Source organism: Xiphophorus couchianus, chromosome 8 (assembly GCF_001444195.1).
Source record: "Xiphophorus couchianus chromosome 8, X_couchianus-1.0, whole genome shotgun sequence".
Classification (NCBI taxonomy): domain Eukaryota; kingdom Metazoa; phylum Chordata; class Actinopteri; order Cyprinodontiformes; family Poeciliidae; genus Xiphophorus; species Xiphophorus couchianus.
In genome coordinates, this window is record NC_040235.1 from 24,909,805 (window position 1) to 24,930,900 (window position 21,096).

At 40.5% G+C, this 21,096-nt stretch overlaps 1 protein-coding gene and 1 long non-coding RNA gene across 3 annotated transcripts in view; one reads left to right on the top strand and one right to left on the bottom strand.

Moving 5' to 3' along the window:
- Nucleotides 1–21,096, bottom strand: part of adamts6 (ADAM metallopeptidase with thrombospondin type 1 motif, 6) — an 80,233-nt gene that overhangs the window by 30,042 nt on the left and 29,095 nt on the right. Inside the window, exons 11-15 of one of the 2 annotated variants that reach the window (XM_028026155.1) lie at nt 17,710–17,846; nt 10,754–10,857; nt 7,458–7,603; nt 4,798–4,861; nt 986–1,088 (exon numbers count right to left, since the gene is read on the bottom strand). In XM_028026155.1, the coding sequence (XP_027881956.1) occupies nt 986–1,088; nt 4,798–4,861; nt 7,458–7,603; nt 10,754–10,857; nt 17,710–17,846 (554 nt within the window). Of the gene's footprint in view, nt 1–985; nt 1,089–4,797; nt 4,862–7,457; nt 7,604–10,753; nt 10,862–17,709; nt 17,852–21,096 lie in introns of both variants that reach the window. The other variant, XM_028026153.1, reaches the window with a different exon arrangement.
- LOC114150003 (uncharacterized) lies at nt 471–20,175 on the top strand. The gene is made up of 3 exons (XR_003596648.1): nt 471–581; nt 4,029–4,031; nt 20,164–20,175. It is a non-coding gene; the product is annotated as an uncharacterized LOC114150003 (long non-coding RNA).

The following is a 21,096-nucleotide window of genomic DNA, read 5'->3' on the forward strand; positions in this document are numbered from 1 at the left end:
ACTCTGCAGACATCAAACAGAAGCGAGTCTCTGTTGGTGTGAACGGGGAACACGGCTCCAGACGGGCCTGCAAGCTGTCAGCGGTGACACGGAGAGGACGACAGGTCTCACTGCTCTGGGCTTCAACAAAACAGGCTTCCTATGCAGTCTGGACAGACTGGACGGGTCTGGGATCCGATTGAAGTATTTGAAATGTTTGAGTAGGGAAGGAAAAGGAGAGTAGAGAATTTATAGAGTATGTTTCCTTCCCACTGTCTCCATTCCTTCATTAGTTTCTCTTCCATATGTAAAATCTAACCACTGTGGTTCATTTTATGGATTTAAAGGGGCAGTATTATGTATTTTCCAGGCACACAGTGCCATTTTATAACACAATCAAGTAGCTATGTTGTTATAAAAATGCTGACTATATCAAATATGACTTAAAAGATTTTTAATTTTGTAATTTAAAGCCTTGAAATGGGGTCTCTGTCTCTTTAAAAAACTCCTGCTCTTCCTGAAACTCCACCTTCAGGAAATTATCACAACAGGGCTCCACTTTTAACCCTTTAACAATGTTTTTACCAGCGTTTCACTGAGAAGTATCTCCTATAATGAGCTCAAAAGATACTCAGTTCTACCAGGTGTTTGCTAATTGCTGCTGGCTAGTCTGAAGGAGCTGACTGGGGAGTCGTTAAGGGACAGTTCCTCTGTGAGGCGGAAGCTTGGAAGCTGCAGCTCAGAGGATGAGCTTCGTCCTCGAAGGCGGAGCTAGGTCCACCCAGGTGTTTTTCACAGCTGAATGGTTGCCACTGAGACTAAAGGATTTCTCAAACATGAATGAAAAAGTCAAAGTAACACACCAGGTGTGTTTATAAAATATAATGTAAAGCTCAAAGAAATCAATTTTACATAATAATGCCATTTTAAGGGTTAGCTTTAGCCTGTAATTGTTGCTTCTTTCATGAGGACCTTGTGCAAAAACGTGCTGCAGTCGTGAACTCACCCCCAGTGTAAGGCTTCCAGTTGTAATACTTCCCACGGAAAGGCATGTTATCAAAATCAGCGCACTGCTTCTCCCTGAAATCCTGAGATCCAGCTGGGCATGCCTGAAAAAAGAAAAGATTTTTTAATACTTAGGATTTTAATAATCAAACGCTTAAAGATTATTCACTTCTTTTTTATTTTCATGCGATTCAAATCCCAGACATGTTAAGTAAAGATCCATGTTATCTCCTGCCTCTCACCCAGTAAACACTGGAGATAACATTACTTTCAGTCAGAAGAAATGTTAATAAGCTAAAAGATTTGTTTAACCAAAACACCCCAAGGGTATGAATAATTTTGGCCTCATCTGGAAATTCCACCTAAATATGCAGTACTCGCGCTGACGCCACAAAGCACAGCATTTCTGTCCAAAATGTATTTTATTCATATTTATTTTGTAACTTTCCAATCCTACAATGCATGAAAAGCATAAAAAAAGTGATTTTATCCCCCCGCACCCCAACTCTCCTGAACCAAAGTTTACATAAACACCTTCCGATATCTGTGTGTAAGTTTACCGACGCAGGAGCCGATCATGATAACTCCGTCTCCAGTACCTCCAGTTCGCAGCAACGTGCCAATAAAAACGCCAGGCTCTCCCCCAGAGACGGCACCAGAGGACAATTTAAAAATAAAATTAAATTAAATAAAAAAAAAGCTGAACATTTTCCAGCGTTTCATTGTTGACTCAGTGGGAACTGAGGTCCGCAGGCACGTTTCCCTAACTTTTCATTGGGAATCTGTTCTACGATAAATAATTGATCTGATTTAGAAACAGAAACAACACAAACCGCAGTCTGCGCGGGTAAGCGTTCTTGTTTTTCACCGAACATCACACACGCGCTCGCAGAATTCCCTGGACGGAGATCGGTCGGCGGTATGAAGCAGCGGTCGGGGCCTCTTGTTTGTTTTCCAAAGAAAGCACTCGCCGCTTGCTCGCTGCTGTTATTTATAAAATTTGTGGTTAAACGTCTAGTAGGGCTTAAACTATTTCAATTTTCACCAAGAGGAAAAAAAAAACAACAACCCAACAACAATTTCAGAAATAGTTGAACAGAGGTCTAGGTTGCAGCCATCTTAAATATTTGCACAAAGCAAAGCTCTGAAGCTTGGAGAAAACTCTTGGGAATTGATTTTTTTGAAATCAGCTCCGAGACCGACACAGAAGTGTCACTAGAGATACAAAATGTAAAATAAAAGGAGAATAAACACAGACATACCTGGGGAACAATAAATCCTACTAGCTTGTACTTTTGTTTCCAGGCAATGTTTCAGATTAAGGAAGCACCGATTCACTTTTTTCATTTCCGACACCAGTACCGATATCTGAGGTTCTGTATCGGTCAATACCGACCCGACGCAGAAAAACAGAGCTGAGTCGACTTGAAATGGTTCTTTTTCTCTCCATTTCAGATAAAAGAGGTTTGATGACACAACTCGTATGAAAATAATGGATACATCCAAACTGCTATGTCTTGGGTTGTTTAGAGTCGTTTTGGAGGTTTGATTATTCTGCGTTCCTTAGGCTCTTCCTTTGATTAGATCAGTCTTGTTTCTGTTTTATTTTCGCTCGGTCCTTCTCAGTGTTTCTAGTTATGTTTAATTCTTGTGTCTAGTTATTCTTTTGTTTCTTAGTCTAGTCCTGTTGTTTCCCTGCCCTGATTTGCTCCTGGATTCCTGTTTTTTTTTCTGCTCTGGCTCTCTGCGTCCCTCGTGATTTTCTTCTAGGTTTTTTCATCATTTCGGGGTCATTAAACATTCCTCATCTACAAGCTGCCTCTGCGTCTCTCCATTTGGGTCCACTTTTAAACTACACATCATGACATAAACCAACCTGGCCTTGTGTAAAATTAGAATAATAGGTGCCCGTCTTGTAAAATTATACATTAACTATAATTAAACACATTTTCTTGGTTCAATTTTATGAGCAAAACCTTTACAATAAAGGAAAAAAAAAAAATCGCTTAACGAGAACTTGTATGGAAACATGCAGTGAGTGAAAATATCTTACTGAAGTGGACAAAACGCACAAATGAGTAAATTTCCTGCAAATAATTTAGTCACTTTTAGGCCTGTCATAATGATGAATTTTGCTGGACAATAGATTGCCCCAGAGGTTATTGCAACAAATGACAATATTGTTGCTTTGAGACAATTGTGGACCTTGATCTTGGCATACCTGCGTGAAAAAGTCCAAAACAGTTTTCCAGCAGCCAGAAATATTTTAATTTAATCTCATTAATATTTTAATGAGAAATGGGGCGCAGCTGCTGCTGCCACAGAACCATATTTGGTAAGAGTGCTGCTCTGTTGGTCGTTGGTTTTGTGAGGTTTTGCCATTACTTGGAAGAAACTCTGGATCCCATGCAGTGCGACCATCGTCCGGATGGCTACCCGTCCGAACAAGAACCCTTTGTCCTTCAATATCTCCGTCTGGGAGATAGATCTATGACACCCTTTGGTTTCTCCCAACTTTTTCCATCTTAGGATGAGGGGGACTATGCTGTTAAAAAACTGTGTCTACCGTCAAATGTCACGATCTCACGGTCGTGTGACACAAGCCATCCACTCTCAGACCTGATTTAGGTAGAAATGTAAGAAAATCCACTGAGGAAAAGATGAGAAGTGTCTTTCTTTTCAAGAGTTTGAGATGATAAATAAAGAAAAATAAACTTTGCAGTTGGTCAAGATGTATGTAATAAAGAGACAGGGCCGGCCCAAGCTTTTTTGGGGCCCTATAGGCATATTTTCATTTGGTGCCCCCCCCCCTCCACCTACATGTCAACACCAGAAGAATCATCATTCTTAAGCTACTCTACTCTAGCTATGATTATCATAACAGGGTTTTTATGGAAGTTGATGTTAATCTTACAAGAGTAGCAAAAGAAAAAGAAAAAATGCAATTATTTGGATTTTGAGATGCAGAGTGGTATTGAAGTGTACCACAATATTTTCACTATTTTGAAAGTATATCAGCTGATAAACATTGAATTTACAGTAAGCAAGTTAGGAAGTTTAATTATACAACAGTGGAACAAACTTTCACCAAAAAAAGATGAACTTATTGTGTAACAACTATACAAAACATTATAGAAATAATTTTTTTGCAAGTGTAATAGCAATTACTCTGTATTAGTCACTGTTATGTTATATATATATATATATATGTATATACTTTTTATCATCCTAACTTTGTGCTCTTGCGGGCCCCCTGGTGGTGTGGAGGCCCTAAGTAGCCACTTAACTCGCATATGCCTTGGGCCGGCTCTATACCATGATATGGACATAAAATTTTATTGTGATATTTTGTGTCACTGTTGTGAGAACAGTTAAGATTATAATTTAATTTATTACTTATTTTTTAGGTAAAAAAAAAAAAAGCAAGATGTTGGCTGCATGGAACAGCATTCATGGCGCAACAAACACAAAGGTAGTTCTCGAAGCCCATGCCAGGCTGAAACAGGCTTCTTCAGGACATCACTTACTTTAAAACATGTGATTCATATTACTAAACTGTATACAGTACCTGCTATTAATCATATTTTTGAATTTATTGATATTAATTGATGCTCTCGTGGAGTAAAAAGTGGCTAAAATAACATTTTCGATCACAATGTCACCTTACCTTCTTTTTATATAACATCAATAACTGAAATTTATCATGACAACGATAAATCCAAATTCTTATTGTGATAAGAAGTTTTCCATGATAAATGATAAACGATACGATAAATGCCCTCCCCTCAGGCAAAGTCATAAAAATGGACTCACGTCGGTGTTACAGGATCTGTACCGTTTTCTCTCTCCAAGACAGTACTTTCCTCCTCCAGACGGGCTGAAAGGAACAGGAGATTTGAATGAATGGGGGGGGGATTAAGAGAGAGGAAGGGGGAAAAAAGATATTAATTTAGCATCTTGAATTGCAACGATGATTTATTTTTAGGATGAGACAGAAGAGCGAGAGGCTGGACGCTGCACACGGACAAGTTTTGGTGACAAAGTCTCTGCCGGGACACAGAGAAGCGTGTTTGTGTGTGAATGCGCTGCCTTGCTGAGTCTGCGTTTCATTCATGAAACCCAAGCTCCTCCGAGACCCCTTAAGTGTGACGTGACATTTAGGTTTGGACGAGACGAGCGGTCTGTAACTCCAGATCCATTCTCTTCTCAGAAATCTTTTTTTTTTCTACCTCCACTCCATCTTTGAGGGATTTATTTTTCTTCTTTTATCCCTCCTTTCTCCTTCATTAGCCTCTCTTTTTCCTCCATGATTATTTCCACTTCAGTGCAAAAGAGGCTCCTGTAATGAATGTGTTTGAGGCTCCTCTGGCTGTGTTTATTCATCCCTCCCCTCCACTTTGCACAGATCCCTGAGCTGTGCTGATTACCGTACACAGGTGGTCCACATTACGCTGGTGCCTTCCCTTTCCCACCCTGTTTCGTTCCCCACCCCTCATCTTATTTGCCGTCTCTTCTTTTTTGTCTTCCCATGGCGTGTCTGATGTAACACCTCTGCTTCCAAAACAACAGAATGCGACAGTGGAAGGAGAGTAAAAACCCCCAGATGTCTGCATGCAGGCCGGAGATGCTCTGGTTGCTTTAAAATAAAATGTAAAAATTAAAAAAACATTTTACCAACCCAAAAGTTTGAGGAAATATGCACTTCAGGTTTGACTAGTTTTAAAACTGTTAGATTTTGAACTGGAAGATGATCATTTGTACAGTAGCTCCGATTTTAGTTCAGAATTTTTCGGGGTTAAGACGTACGACATTGAACAATAATTTCGTCCAGTTTTGGATGCCGTACAACTGGAAGGATTCTTGGGCTATTTTTTAAACTTTCGGACAGTTAGTCATAAAGCGTAACGGTTAGCAGTGCACCGATTGCAGTTTTCAGACTGATCTTTAAAAAGCCTAACCTGATGATTCCCAATTTGGCTTATACTGATTTTGTTTTTTTTGTCTGAAATGTTGCTAAATACTGCGACAGACTGGCAACCTGTCCAGGGTGACCCCCGCCTCTCGCCCGGACCGTTAGCTGGAGATAGACACCACTACCTCCCAACCCCAGTAGGAACAAGGGTGTTAGAAAATGGATGGATGTTGCTGAATAAATGTTGCTAAATATAGCAAGAAAGTTGTTGAGTTGTTAACGGTGGGGTGACTATTGTTAACTGTAAACATGCAGATGTGACCTGGTGGACAGTTGTCCTCTGTCTCACTGCAGAGAAAAGAGGACAGTGGTTGGTTTTTAGACCTTTGCCGATAAGATCAGTGGATATGATTGGCTTCACATGTAAATTTTGGCCGATCACCGAAAAGTAAGGAAATCAGGGCGATTAGCTGATTAGCATCTCAAATGCTACCTGAACTGCGACACCAAATCCCAGAGGAGTTGAAAAGGAGGCTTCATGGATGGAAGGCAGGACCAATGAGAGACGGAGGAAGTTCAAAACATCTCTTCCGTCTATCTGAACAGCCATGGATCATATCCCCGATTCCAACATCTCTCTGCTCAAGTTTTGAACCAAACGACCAGACAGAAATTACAAGAAGAGCGACAAAAGCAAATGAGACAGATTAGAAGTGCTAGCCAACAGCTGATAAATATCATCTCTGCTGCCTGGATATTGAGCTGTTAGCATGTGATGACAGTCATGAGGGTGTCATACAGCAACAGCCTTCAGTCAGAGGCCTCTTCAGATTCACTGCACGACTGACTGCTACTGGAGGTTCTTCCTGCCCACAGCTTCAGCATCTATGACGACATTTTGAGTATTAGCAACATTTAATTTTTTTTGGGGGGGGGGGGAATAAATGAAGTAGGGCTGGATAATATGGCTGAAAAACATTTCATGATTTGGAAACATCATTAGAAATCTATTTTCCTGGAGTGTTTATAGGATAACCTATCAGTTTGCTGACTAAAAGGTGTATTGTTTGAATTGTCAATTGTGGGAAATCAGTGTGTAAGACTGAAAAAGACAATCATCCATCACTCTTCAACATTTTTGCTTTCTTCTTTTCACCGCAAAGTGAATTAGGATTAGTGTAAAGTGATTTCATTTGAATTTGTGTTGTTTTTCAAAAGGAAACACATCAGATTTACGAAGATCATTTTCCAAAGTCTATTAATAATTACTTTCAGTATCAAAAATATTTGCTTCCCGTATGCCACTGCCTCAAGCTTTATGAAAGCAAATGCTAATAAAACATAAATTAAATGTTTTTTTCAGTCTGTGAATAAGGAATAAATCCACCCAAAAAAACATTTCAGAGCGTATTTTACGATAAAAAACAGCCCAGTTCCTGTCGCTCTGCTCCCACGTGGATGTAGCGCGCATGCAACAAACGGAATAGACACAAACACACACTTGTAGGCGGGACCTGGATGCGTGTGTTCGGCTTGCTGTGGCTTACTTTTGCCTACTTACGCTGGGCTGTCACAGTGCCTCATGGAGGAAGAAACGCCGCCTCCGCAGGTCCGGCTGCACTCTCCCCACAAGGACCACGGCCCCCAGCCGCCGTCCGCGCTCTCGGGCCGGGAGCCGAACGCGACGCATTCTCCCTGGTAACACCACTGGTCATGGAGGGGTGAAGACAAGCAGAGAACAAAAAAGGAAGGTTTTGTTAGTATAGAGTTAAATCTGTTATTAAGAAGCAGTGGAAGTGGATAAAAATTAATTGCAGTGTCTGTAATGAATGAATCCCATCTTCATCAAAAACTATATCAAGGAAATAAGGAACATATAAACCCTTTTTGCTGCTGACTGATTGAATAAATAGACATACAGGCTCAACAATAATTATTTTTTAATCTACTTTTTAATCTGTTATGGAGATTATTCAACCCTCAGTTTGGTGCAAAGTGTTATTATATCCACTCAGCTTTCAAGTGTTTCAGGAATCAGTCATGGAACTTTTTTGGAAAAAAAATCTCTCTTTACAAATGCTGACGTCAGCATTGGGAACGATGATTGGCATTGATTTGCTATTTTGCGTCACTGACAGGCTAAGTTCTTTTAGCACAACGATAGTCTTTTCCAGGGTCCAATCAACTTTTAGTCTTCTTTGGCCAAGAGAAGAAGCTTTGTTGTCGTTTTTTTTGCGGATGTCACTTGTACGTCAGATTTACTGGTGTACCAGAGACATGAATATAAAGGATCCTTTATACGTAAAAGAAAAAAAAAAAGCAATTAATTGGGTTCAAGTTTCTTAGCAAGGAACTTCACTTTGCGACAGTGGTTAAAATAATATTAATGAAAACCTGCCATCACAATCCCTATGGTTGTGCAACTAAAAAAAATAAAAGCTGTTTATTTAAAACATAATCATAGAAAAAGAAAAACTTTCACCTATTATATGACTATTTGAAACATTCTAGCTCATGGCTTGACAGTTTCCGTGGATGTGTGATGGCTCCCGAGGCGGGAGAGGAACAAAAAGAGCGGCGAGTTATTTTTCAGGGGCTAAGCCGGTCAGCGTTAGCGGTGGAGGAGGGGATCAGAAAGTGTCTTTTGTCTCTCCAACTGGGTCAGTGGGTTATTGTCTCGCTGAAAGTGAAACTGAAACGGTCAAGGTGAGGGCTTCGCTAGGGCCACCGTTCTATTTGTCTGACTCGCTCCATTCATGTGCCAAGGCCCTGTCTAAACAAGATTAGCATTAGCAGAGGGAGAGAGGACAAAGGGATCGGTACTCAAAACTTTAGAGTATAATTCATATTGGTGGGTTCGTTTGAAGACAGTAAAAACTCAAAAGCTTGACTGACCCTCTCTTATGCCCTCCACTTCCTCCTATAGTCTCTTCCTTCAAACTCTGCTTCTCTGCTCTTCATACGCTGGAAGAGAAACGGCTGACAATCATATTCCTCCAGCAGGGGCAGACCCTCCCACCTTCCCTATGGTTTCAACCTGGGGCCTCCCTGTGTACGTGGGCTCCGGTCCTCAAAGGCTCCAACCAGCTAATGGTAATCACAGGCGACAGCTCGTGACGCTCTCCTATTCTTCCCTTTTGGAGCTTGGACCGTCTGGCGACAATGGCTGCAGTAATCCACGTTAAAACTGTCTCCCCCTAACCTGGCTGGCATAATCAAAGGCCTGATGACCTACAGCTCATCAGGATTGTGTGAGTGTGTGTGTGTGTGTGTGCGTGTGTGTGTGTGAATGGCAGCAGCAACTGGAGGAGAGCATGTTTATGGAAAAGAACCCTTGTGGAAGTTGAGATTGGTGAATGTCACCAAACAAATGATGACCAAAAGGGTTAAAGGAAGAAAAGCTAATAAGAAAGTCTACAGGCCTTAAAAGGTAAGGCATGTACATCTATGATGCCTTGCAAAAGCATATATTTCCCTTGAACTTACTACCAAAAAAACTATTTTATTTCATAGATTCACCCACAGAAGTACATAATGATGAAGTGTTGGAAAATATTAGATGGTTTTAAAACTTAGCCAACGTGAATGCGTAATGAAACTCTGGCACAAACTCTGGTTGACCTACAAACCTCAGTCTCGGTTCAGTTGAAGTGAACTCTGGTGTGGTTCAAATGGATATGTGAACGCCATGCAGACAGGAGCAGCTTCCTGCTCCAAAAGCAGGAAGCTGACTATAGCGCAAGGCATTCTGGGTAAAATACAACCAAAACAAATGTCTGAGTGAACCGTTAGGAAAAATTAATCGCAGTCGTTAGCTAAAGACAAAAGAGAAATCCTACAACAGCTAAAAACCAATGCCACTCCATTTTTGTTTACATTTTGTGAAGAAAGAAATCTTCTTCAGAGGTTTTCATGTCGTTTCCTTCTGTAGTTCTTGGTGCAGCGCCACCACAGGTGAGGAGGTGAACAGTTTGGTTTTTTTTCTTTTGCTACCTTAGATGCATCAACTGTGAAGCTAGTTGCTTTAAGGATGCTGTGACACAGTGGAAAACGAAACACAAACTAATTCCTCGACTGGTTAACTGTTAGCTGTCTGCAGCTTCCAAGTGGTGCAAAGCTAAAGGACTGTTTTCAGTTCTTTCATGAGTCTGGACTGCACTTGATCACATTAGAGTAATCAAATCTGAATTGGAAGATCCCACAATGACTTTAATACAGCTTTGGATATATGAAATCGTAACTTTATCTGTCGAAACAGTAAAAGTGAATTTTTAATCCTTTTTTTTCATCAGATTTTCAACATCTGGACTGAAGACATTCCTTGTTTTTATTTCTTCAATAACATATTAAATAGACATGATCTTAATAAATCAAAAGTAAGCTAATTTAAATTTTTTTAAAACTGGTCTGGCATAGTTGCTGTATTCAACAAGTAAATATTGTCCAAAAACGTTTGGGGTTTTATCATCCTCGTTTTTTTCTCCTTCTTTACTTTTGACAACAAAAGTTGAGCCGTGTTGTTGGAGTTAGCGAAATATAACCAATAAAACAGAAACTCTTAATACATTGTCTAGTACCTAAATAAACATTTAAGAAGATTTTATTTAGATGTAAAAATCTCAAATTAATTCTTAAATTGTGGACCAAGGGGCCAAACAAAATCATCCAGAGTGGCGCAAATGGCCCCCTGGCCACACTTTGGACATCCCGGTCATTAGCTGTGGGTGATTTCATGAGTCTGGAAAAGAAAGTTTATTTTTGTTGTGAAAAGAAACTATGGAATAGTTAGGAGAGGGGTTCTTTTAGGTTGTTTGCAATAATCTTTATATGCAAAAAAAAAAACATGTGCTGACTTACCCCTTTCTCAATGCTGCCAGTCTGGCACAGAGTCCCCTCTGCAGCCGGGATACTGTTAGTTACACAGCGGTTGCTTTTGCTAAGGCACCAGAGCTCTCTACACACTTCCTAGGAAAGAAAGCAAAAAGCAAGTTGGTCAGAATAAATCACATCGGCAGACTGGGGGACTGCGGGGGGTGAACTGTCGGGAAAAGAGTGAGGATGATTTATCATTGGATTTTTGTGGTTTTCCTCTTGGTGTTTTTCTTCTGCTGCCTGGCAGTTGTGAGATCAGCAAAAACAAAAGAAGACAAATGACAGAAATTCATCTATAAATCGACATCATTTGAGATGAAATCAGAAAACGAGAGGAGTTGAGAACGCGTCTTGTCTTCTGACATCAAGAGGCCATATGCTTTAGATCACAGTGCATCTTAAGCAATAAGCCAAGGGTCATCCGGTGCTCTTAATGTGCTTTTATGAGAAATGAAGAGTCAGCTGGATCAACAGCATGACTTACATTTTTTCTTTTTTTTCCGCATTTGCCTCAGAACCACATGGGACCGTGACATCAGTTCAAGAAATCCCCATTTTGGTGCCTCATTATGGGAAACCATGGGTGAGCAACAGGCCTCCCAAGTCTAAGATAAAGACAAGATCCAAGGCCTGACAGATATCTGCAGTATTACTGAGCGGTAGGGCCAGACTAAGCAGATTTTCATTTGGGGCCCCTATGCCAATATGTCAACACCTGATGCTTTTTCATTCATATGCTGCTCTATGTGTGTAAACGTACCTATTACGATTCGCAGAAATGAGTGGTATTAAAGTATGCCATACTGTTTTAGTTATTTGAAAGTAACATCAACTGATAAACATTAAATTTACAGTGAACAAGTTGACAAGTTTGATGTCTAACATTTCCCGAACTGTAGCAGCACCCAACAGCAGGAAGAGATTAATCTGTTATGTGTGTACCAACTATAAACACAATAGAGAAATTGTTTTTCCATGGTATTATCCAATGTTACTTTAAAAACCACATTTCTTTAAATAACATTTTAATAATAAAAAAAAAAGTTTTATTTTTTAAAACATTTTTAAAACATTTCAAAGTGACATTCTTAAATGTCACATTCTAATGTGACGTCACCATCATCGGTTACAGCTGTGAAGTTGTCAACATAATGTTAAATCTTAAATGTACGTGTGACATATAAAAGAAAAAGGGACGCTGCTCTTTGCTACTAACTGTGTACACTGAGACAACTAGATTTCAAGGTCGAGAAAAAGTTTGAATTTAAAAATTAGTGAGGGAGAGGGAAGTAGGTCAGGTATGCTAGCTTGACTTTGATAATTTAAGATGTAGATGTGCTGCAGAATTCGGTGTGTTTCGATTCAGTTAAAAAAGAAAGGACGACTCACACACCAACTGTGACAGATCATCAGTAGAGCAGGGGTTTAAATTAGCTGATCATCCACCACTGTGGTCAGACGATCATTTATTAATAATCGCAAAATAAACTCTGAGCTTGAAAGTATAATACTGTAACAGACTGAATGTTCTGTGCTTTGTGTGGGACCTTTTTGTATGTTCTTTGGTGTTGAATCCTGATACATTAGTGTATGTGTTGCTATGGCAGCAGTTCTGTGTGTAGCATCAAGTCGTCACCCTGGTGGTGTGGGATCCCTAAGCGGTAATCAGCCTCTTCACTCTCATATGCCTTGGGCCGGTTCTGCCGAGTAGTTCTGAAGCATCGCTCCTGAAACTCCCATAGAATCCATTTGGATTACCGCAGAAAAGGAAGGCGGCATAAACGAATCATCCGTGCTACCAGAACAGCCCTGTACAACCCTGCATTAGATTTCCCATTAAGCCAAACTGGATTGCCCCCATCTCTCGACTTCAAAAGCTTTTTTTACGGGACAGTTGTAAGCGGAAAATGAAAGAGAGTTATGGCTCCTCACATAGATCTTGAGGCCCGGGGTCAGTAAATACGCCCACAGCTCCCAGACCCTGTCCATATTAAATAAAGCAGCAAACTGACACTCTCAGGTTGCAAGTTCTCCCCTTCTGCCAGCTGCTTTCAATAATCCACCACGCCGCTCTTTTCACTATCATCAGTCACACTCAGAGGTCAAACCGTCCAGACCTCAAAGAACAGAGATGAGCACTAGGACGGATTTATGCAAGCCAACAACAAACTGACGATAAAAATGACTTTTCTAATACAGCCATCAAATGGTGTTTGTTTTATTTGAAAAGTTTCAGCTTCCACTGCACTTGGGAAGAACTCCCATCTATGCCGGTAAGCTTCCTGTGTGACTCAACGATGGGATGGATCCATGTAGCTAAATTACCGCTGTAAAAAGACCTAAACATCCTCTCTTGACGACTGTAATGCTTTTCCCACCTCTGACGCAGTCTCAAGCTGAGATTTAAAGTCCGTGACGACCCCCGGGGCTCAGTCGTCAACATGGGTGCGCTTAGTTAAAGCCTCTAAAGCCCATAGTCTGTGAAATATTGCAGCCGTGTTGGTCTGCACCACTGTTTCCAAACTTTGTTGGGCAATTCCCCACCAAAATACCAAAAAACACAAAGTAATATACTGCCTGTGTGCTCTTCAGCTCAAGAAAGGTTTGCTTTTTTATTGTGGTAGATTTGAACAAATCTTTATTTCCTTTCAGGTATGTACCCTACTGGGCATGCCGATCAAGGCGGTTCTAGCTAGCCTAAAAGAAATTAAATATTTCATGTTCTTTGAATTTCAATCTATAGGTACGGGTCATTCATTACACCCAATGCTGGTCACTGCCTTCCGACGCAATTCCGCTCCACTTTAATCTCTTTTCACACGGTGTTCTGGAATTTCTCCCATTGACTTGGATTGTCGCCGGTAAAATTTCTAGTGGGCCAATCAGTGAACAGGAGAGGTTGTGATCAATGACACTGTTTTTCTTCACTGATTTAGAATTGTAGTCTGCCTGTAGTTTTAGAGATGGTGGCAGAAGAAGTGAACGAAGCAATTCGCTCAATTCAGTCTGTGTTGGCCACGCCTCCAAATACTGAATTAACATTAATCACTGCCTCTCTTTGGCACTTCTCTTGTCGCAGTGGAGGACGGTTGCTGGCAGCGCATTCCACTTCCAGTATGCTTCATAACGCCCAACTGGTGAGTTACATGCATCGCGGCTAAACGTCAGCATTGTCTGTACAGTCTAGGATGCATAGCTGCAAATGTTCAGATACATTTTTTATTTACTTGAATATCACTTGGTCTGATGTTGGGGTGAAACTGCTGAGACATAAACTCCTGAGATGACTATCTTAAATATTTGGCTGCTAATTTTCTAATTATTTTAAAATTTTATCAAAGTAGCAAGGATGCAGGATTGCCTCCAGTACTTCCTTGGCATCTCTTCAAAAACGTTAGGTAATAAGGATTCATATCTGCTTGTCCAACGCATTGATTTAGTCCTGTATGTCGGGGCTGTTATCATTTATAAAACATACATCGAATTAATTGTATTTCATTGTGACAATGGGACAGGCTACAGTGATATTCTGCCGTCCATTGACATGAAGCAAACACGCCACGGTGTTATTTTCCTTCCTCTGACCTCTAACGTGCACAATAATTTAAAGGGAACAAAAAGTAAAGCACACATAATTAAAATGTGCTAGGATGATACCGGGCAGATGTCAGACTGCTGTTTTTTATTACACAGTTTCATGAGATCATGTTTGTGTGAATCCCAAACAAAACGAAGGAGTCAGCCATGCGGGTTTTTGTTCCGTTAAATCTTACACGTCTGAGTAATGTATGACAACGCACAAACAGCTCATTCCCACACCTCTGTAATTTATAGGCTAAAAAAAAAAAAACGTTGTAGAAGCCAGTTCCAAATGAAAAAAAAAAAGAAGAGAGAAACTGTAAAGGAAATATCTCTTTGCTTATTTAGGGCTAAATTTACCTTTTTCTTTCTTTGCTAATAAAATATGAAATACTGACGGGCCTCACTTGATCATTCTTCATTTAAGCAACTCTGATTTATTTATCCACGCGTGGCAGTGAATTTTTTTTACGCAGAAGATTAATGAACGTAGTGCAGATTTCTGGATTTAATTTTGCATTTTCTCTATCTTTAACCCAGCAATTAATTTTTTTTTTCTGTTATTTCACACACTGAGCCAGAGGAATGAAGTGTTAGGCAACATCTTTTACCAGTGAAATACTGCAACCATAAAATGACTGCACATTTATTGATGCATATGGGCAAGATGTAAACTATCAGGTATATATACATAACAACAATAATAAAATTTAAAAAAACTTAATAGTTGGTGTTTGATCCACAGACCTGGTGTCCTCAGGTCTCCCCTGGAGCTCATAGGGGGAGCATATCAATCATAGGAAGCATTATCATTTGATTTCCATAATAAACCTCCAGTCTAGCTGTGTTGGATTGTCTCCATAACTGCGTGTCTGTCATCCTGATCTGAAACCGCAATTATGAGCTTAGGGGCCAAAATAACGGGACGTCATTTTGGAGTCTGTCGTAATCTGCTGTCAGATATTTCTTTCAATAAAATGAAATAACCCAGATAATCTCTAATGTTCTTAGCAAATCCCTGTTTAGCAGAGATTAGTTGACTTTTTTTTTTCCTGGTTTGTGCCAAAATATTTATGTAATGAGCAGCAATCTGGGTCCACTTGTTGAAAAGTCTTCACGTTTTACCATGAAGTTGCTCTTGGTTTTTGACTGCCTCTTTCAAAGTCTTGTAGAAGGTGGACTGAGAGCTGAATTATTTAGTAACTTTACAGCCATGGAAACAAATACAAAAACAATAATTAGCCACATGTATTCCCCACACTTTCAGTATTAAATCTGCTAACATTCTGGATTTGTAGGAAAATTTTCAAAAGTCTGTTTAACAATTGACCCCAATTTGTTAGGATCGGTGGCTGTACATCCATCCCTGCTTTAATAAGATGTGGAGCCTTTTGGGACCACTTTTGTTTCTCATTCATATTACTGATCAGGGGCTGCACAGTGGCGCAGTTGGTAGAGCTGTTGCCTTGCAGCAAGAAGGTCCTGGATTCGATTCCCGGCCCGGGGTCTTTCTGCATGGAGTTTGCATGTTCTCCCTGTGCATGTGTGGATTCTCTCCGGGTTCTCTTGCTTCCCCCCACAGTCCAAAAACATGACTGTCAGGTTAATTGGTCTCTATAAATTCTCCCTAGGTTTCAGTGTGTGTGTGCATGGTTGTGTGTCCTGTCTGTCTCTGTGTGGCCCTGTGACAGACTGGCGACCTGTCCAGGGTGAACGGAACGTTAGCTGGAGATAGACACCAGCACCTCCTGACCCCATTAGGTGTTAGAAAATGGATGGATTACTGATCAGTCTGGAACATAAGTTTCCTTGTTTCCTGTAGGGATACCATTCTGTTAGATTTTTATAAATGTTTTCTGGCTAGAACTTAATAAGATGAACATAGTACTTAAAAAATATTTTGAAGTGCAAAGAAGTTATTGCTTCATGTAAATGACACAATCATAAGACTGGACAGGAGCCTAGTATCATAAGGTCATTGTGTGATGGTTTCTCCCAACTCAAGTTATAGAACTGGAAAAGTCATCCTGGATGAGAGGAAAAACATCTTTAAGATAACAAAAGAAGTCCAGTTGCCTTCATTTAAAACTGTCAAGACTTTTTATTTCCTGGATCACTGAGGATCTACACCAATATATTGCAAAAATCTTACTGTTGGCGTGTATAAAATAGTTTATTTAATAAGTTTCACGTTATGTAACATGTTAAAAATTGTGCTGTACGAGCTCTAAAATTAAAACTATTGCTTAACCAGCGGTAGCTACCTTGTTGTCGCAGGAGGCTACATCCAATCACATATTCATCAGCCAGATACGGATCTGATAAAAATAGGCTGGTGGGCGTGCTGTGGTGGCGTAGTGGTTAGCGCAACCCGTATTTGGAGGCCTTCAGTCCTTCAGGCCGTCGCGGGTTCGACTCCCGGACCCGACAATATTTGCCGCATTCCTTCCCCGTTTCCTGTCAGCCTGCTGTCATATAAGGGACACTAGAGCCCACAAAAGACCCCTTGGAGGGGTTAAAAAAAAAAAAAAGGCTGGTACCGGTAACTAAGCAACCACCTGAGTGAACTGGCAAATGAGAAGGAGATTACTCATGTTTTTAGGCTAGCAGCTAGCATGCCTTGCCTGGTCACCCACTTCCTCTGATTACTTCCTGCTTCCTCTCCTAGCCATTAGCATGGCCACACAAGCGTTAGCATTGGATATGTTGGCAACTAGCATTCCTGGGTTAGTCACCAGTGACTTCTATCGTCTTCTTAAAAGGAATCTTTACCAAGCAAGCATCATTCATTACATCCATTGACGTGTTGTTTTCACAGTTTACTGGAATCTAAAGTAATCGATTGTCGTACGCCTAACAGTTTCCCAACAGTTTTAATTTTGCTGTTGATGCCACAACAGAAATAAAACCAACCTGGATCTGTTAAATGTTTTATTGTCAAGGTGAGTTGCGTTTGACTTTATTGGATGTAGTGTAATAAAATAAAAACTAAGTTGTATACAAAAAATAATTACATTTAAAACAAAAGCAAGCAAAAGAAGAGCAGCAGTGAAGTGTATTTACACGCTCAAATGGGTGGGTAGAAGAATAAACTTATTTTTACACCAACCCCTTACTGCTCATGCTGGCTTAATGAATAGTAATTTAGCTCGGAATAAGGGATAAAATGCTTGTGCAGAATCAGCACTGAGATGTTATGGCAACATTCTTTGCTCTACAAAAATAACCAGAACTATAATTGGTGTTTTAACATAAAAGTGATATTCTGGAGAGTCAGGACGAGGGAAATGTTTAGATTTTTCTTTTTTTTTTTGTTTTATTCTTAAAGCATTACTGCAACGTGCCAGATGCTGCCTTCTTACCCCATACTTGCACTGACGCGAGGAGGTTCCGTACTGGAAGCGACACTGCTCGTCGGCGTCGTACAGCTGCCCCGGGGCCACAGTCGGATACAGGAAATCTCGTTTTGGAGGCTCGTTGTCCAGACACGTTCCCCGACCTGAGCTGTCGAAAAGACAAACCTACATTAGGACTGTTTCCAACATGAAGGAGCCTCCGCTGCAGCCGTCCGCGGGACCCAGCACACCTCGTCTGCTGCCGCTTGACTCATGTGCTTTAACTACCAAACCACCGCGGCGGGACGCTTGTCAGAGGTCCAAAATAATATGTCATTAATGTCGATATTACACACCGACGCCTAATAATGAAAGGGAAGAGACGCACAAACAGCAACGTTCCACCGGAGGCAGCAGGAAGGAACTGACCGGCCCTCTCTGATTACACGGCTCTTTGATACAATACTGTATATGTCTCTGCTTGGACTGTATCCATGGAGGAGCCAATAAAATGGTAACACAGGCTGAGAGAGAAAGATCTGGAGTGGGCTCAAAGTTGTGCGCTCACACCTGAGTGGGACTTAAATCTCCGTATGCATCCCGCCTGTTCCGTTTCTGACTTCAGAGGTTTCTTGGAGGACGTTACGTGAACAAACGGCATCATGGAGACCAAGGAGCACAGCGGACAGCTTGGCGAGAAAGCAGTGGCGATGTTTGAAACGGTTTCTAAGGCTCTGAGAATGAAAGGAGAATCAAAAGGGTGATCATTTCCTTTTGCAGGACTGGTTGTTTTTCTCATGTTTCTACCTCTTTCTACCAAATACAGGAGAGAAAAAGTCTGGAGCATTGGTTTCCAGGGTAATCTTATTCGCAGAGACTTCAGTTTCCATTTTATTCCCTGATTTGTTTGTTTTTTTGTTTTTTTTTAGATATTCAAAATGTCTTCCAGCTCCAAATGTTGGTTAGTAATTAATGCTTATTGATCTTTGAGAGAGTGAACTTTATTTTATTAAGCCATTACCATACTGAAATAGTCTCAAGACAACAATATTTTCGTTTATCGTGACAATTTCCAATACAGTTTGTCGTCCGGCAAAATTTTGGGATAAACTGTCCCAGAAATTATAGTGATAAACTATAATATTATTCTTTTGAGACCACTTAAGCATAATAATAACCTATTAAATGTCATAAATTTAAGAACATTTAACAATGGAACTGGAAAACATTTTAAAAAAACAAAAAAACCCAATCAGAACCACAATAATAAAAATGGATTATGAAGCCTCAGTATCCAAAATTGCATTTGAAAAACCAATAATCATTCAGCTTAGATGGGGAAAACTGGAAAAAGTGAAAACTGTCTACTTTGTAGTATCAAAATGTTTGCAGCGTTTCTCAAAATTCAACAATATTAAAGGGAAGCATCTTTTTAACAACCAAATGAAAATTACTGCGCTCATTTTAATTTATGATACGAATAATGGATTTATTGCTCATTGGGAAAAGCTTACATACATCCTATTGCTTCTATACCTAAGAAGGAAATAAAACATGCAACCAGTCCAAATGTCATTTCATTTTTTTCAAGAAAGGAGAACCAACAGACCAGAGAACAACTCCGCATCTTGTCCGTCGAGGGAATCGGTCATCAGTGAGAGAAGCGGATAAACCCAGACTCTCTGTGCGCTCTGGGCAGACTCCGTGGAGAGAGAGAAAATAATCACGCCGTCAACATGGCCGCCACTATCTGGCGGGGTCGCCAAGGCTTCCCGTCTGCTGTACTCGGCCAAATTCATTAGAGTAAGCAGAAATATCCTCCAATAAGCAGCACAGTCAGTGATCAATGAGCTCACGCAGTGTTCGTTCATGTCACTACAGAGAAGACGCTGGCAGCGCGGGGCCAGTGGGATGATTCATTCCAACCAAAAACCATGCAGAAAAAAAACACCAAAACTGAGTTCAATAGACTTCCTGACCATGGGGATTTATAACAAACTGGTAGGAAAATTGGGAGAATATATGACTCCTAAAGTGTGAGTGAGGGTATTCATAAAACATCCCTACAAAACAAAACAAAAAAACTCTTGTTCAAGCAAGACGCGGAATCTAGGCCAATACCTCAGCCAGGGTTGTTTATTTGGCAGAGAGACGCCTGCGCGACATCCAATGCTCCGACTGAGAGAGCGAAACTGAGAATAATTAGAGTTTACACACACAACTCTTGTGTGAAACGCTGCAAAAGAAAAGGCAGTAAAAACCCAAAGCAGCCTAAAAACAAGCTCCTATAAGGAACAGGTATGGTAGAGTTCAAGCAGACGATTATTCTCCCCAACGACAAGTTTTTATCGTTTTGAGCCGTTATCCGCTTTCAGAAAAATACCTTTGCAGTGACGATGTGCGCTGTGTAAAGGCGACACGTGGTCTCAGCAACAATGGTCTTCAGTGTGGAAGTTGCTACTGAGGGAAAACGAGCCAAAGTTAGCTTTTTGCCAAATATTTTTGATTCGGAACAACGTAGGATGGAGAGACGCGTTTCAGTGAGAGGTGTCAGTTTATGGAACAATCTTTTTCTACATTTAAAAGAAATTTAAAAATAATAACAAAACTATATGGCATTGAATAAGCGGATGTTTTGTTGTGTTTTTTTTATGTATTATAATATGCTATACTCTTCAGAGTTGAGTAGCAAATGTTCTTTTCATGTGAAAAGGGGACAGATATAGTTTTACTTCTTTCTGCTCCTTTTCATTCATGATTTCTTTTAGTTGTTACATGAGCTACACTCCTGATCAAAATCTTAAGACCAGTCAAAAAATTGCAAGAATTTGCATTTTGCACTATTGGATCTTAAGAAGGTTCTAAGTAGAGCTTCACAATGTTAAAAGAAGAAATCAGCGTAAGAGACAAAACCTTTTGAGCGGGGAATTAATTGAAAACTGCATTTATACTCAAACATGATTTTTTCAGCTGATCAAAAGTTTAAGACCATAGCTCAAAAAAACCCGAAAACCCCCCAAAACAGAAACAAAGTGTCAAAAAAAAGGACTAAGTAATGAGTAGCTCCACCATTCTTGTTGATGACTTCAAACAATCGTTTAGGCATGCTTGATGCCAGTGTTTCCAGGAGGCTAGTGGGAACTTTGCTCCAAGTGTTGAAGATGGCTTCACGAAGGGCATCCACTGTCTGGAACTGATGTCCATTTTTGTAAACTTCCCTTGCCATCCATCCCCAAATGTTCTCAATTGGGTTTAGATCCAGGGAACATGCAGGATGGTCCAAAAGAGTGATGTTATTCTCTTGGAAGAACTCCTTTGTCAGGCGGGCATTGTGACCTGCAGCATTGTCCTGTTGAAAAACCCAATCATTACCACACAGACGAGGGCCCTCAGTCATGAGGGATGCCCGCTGCA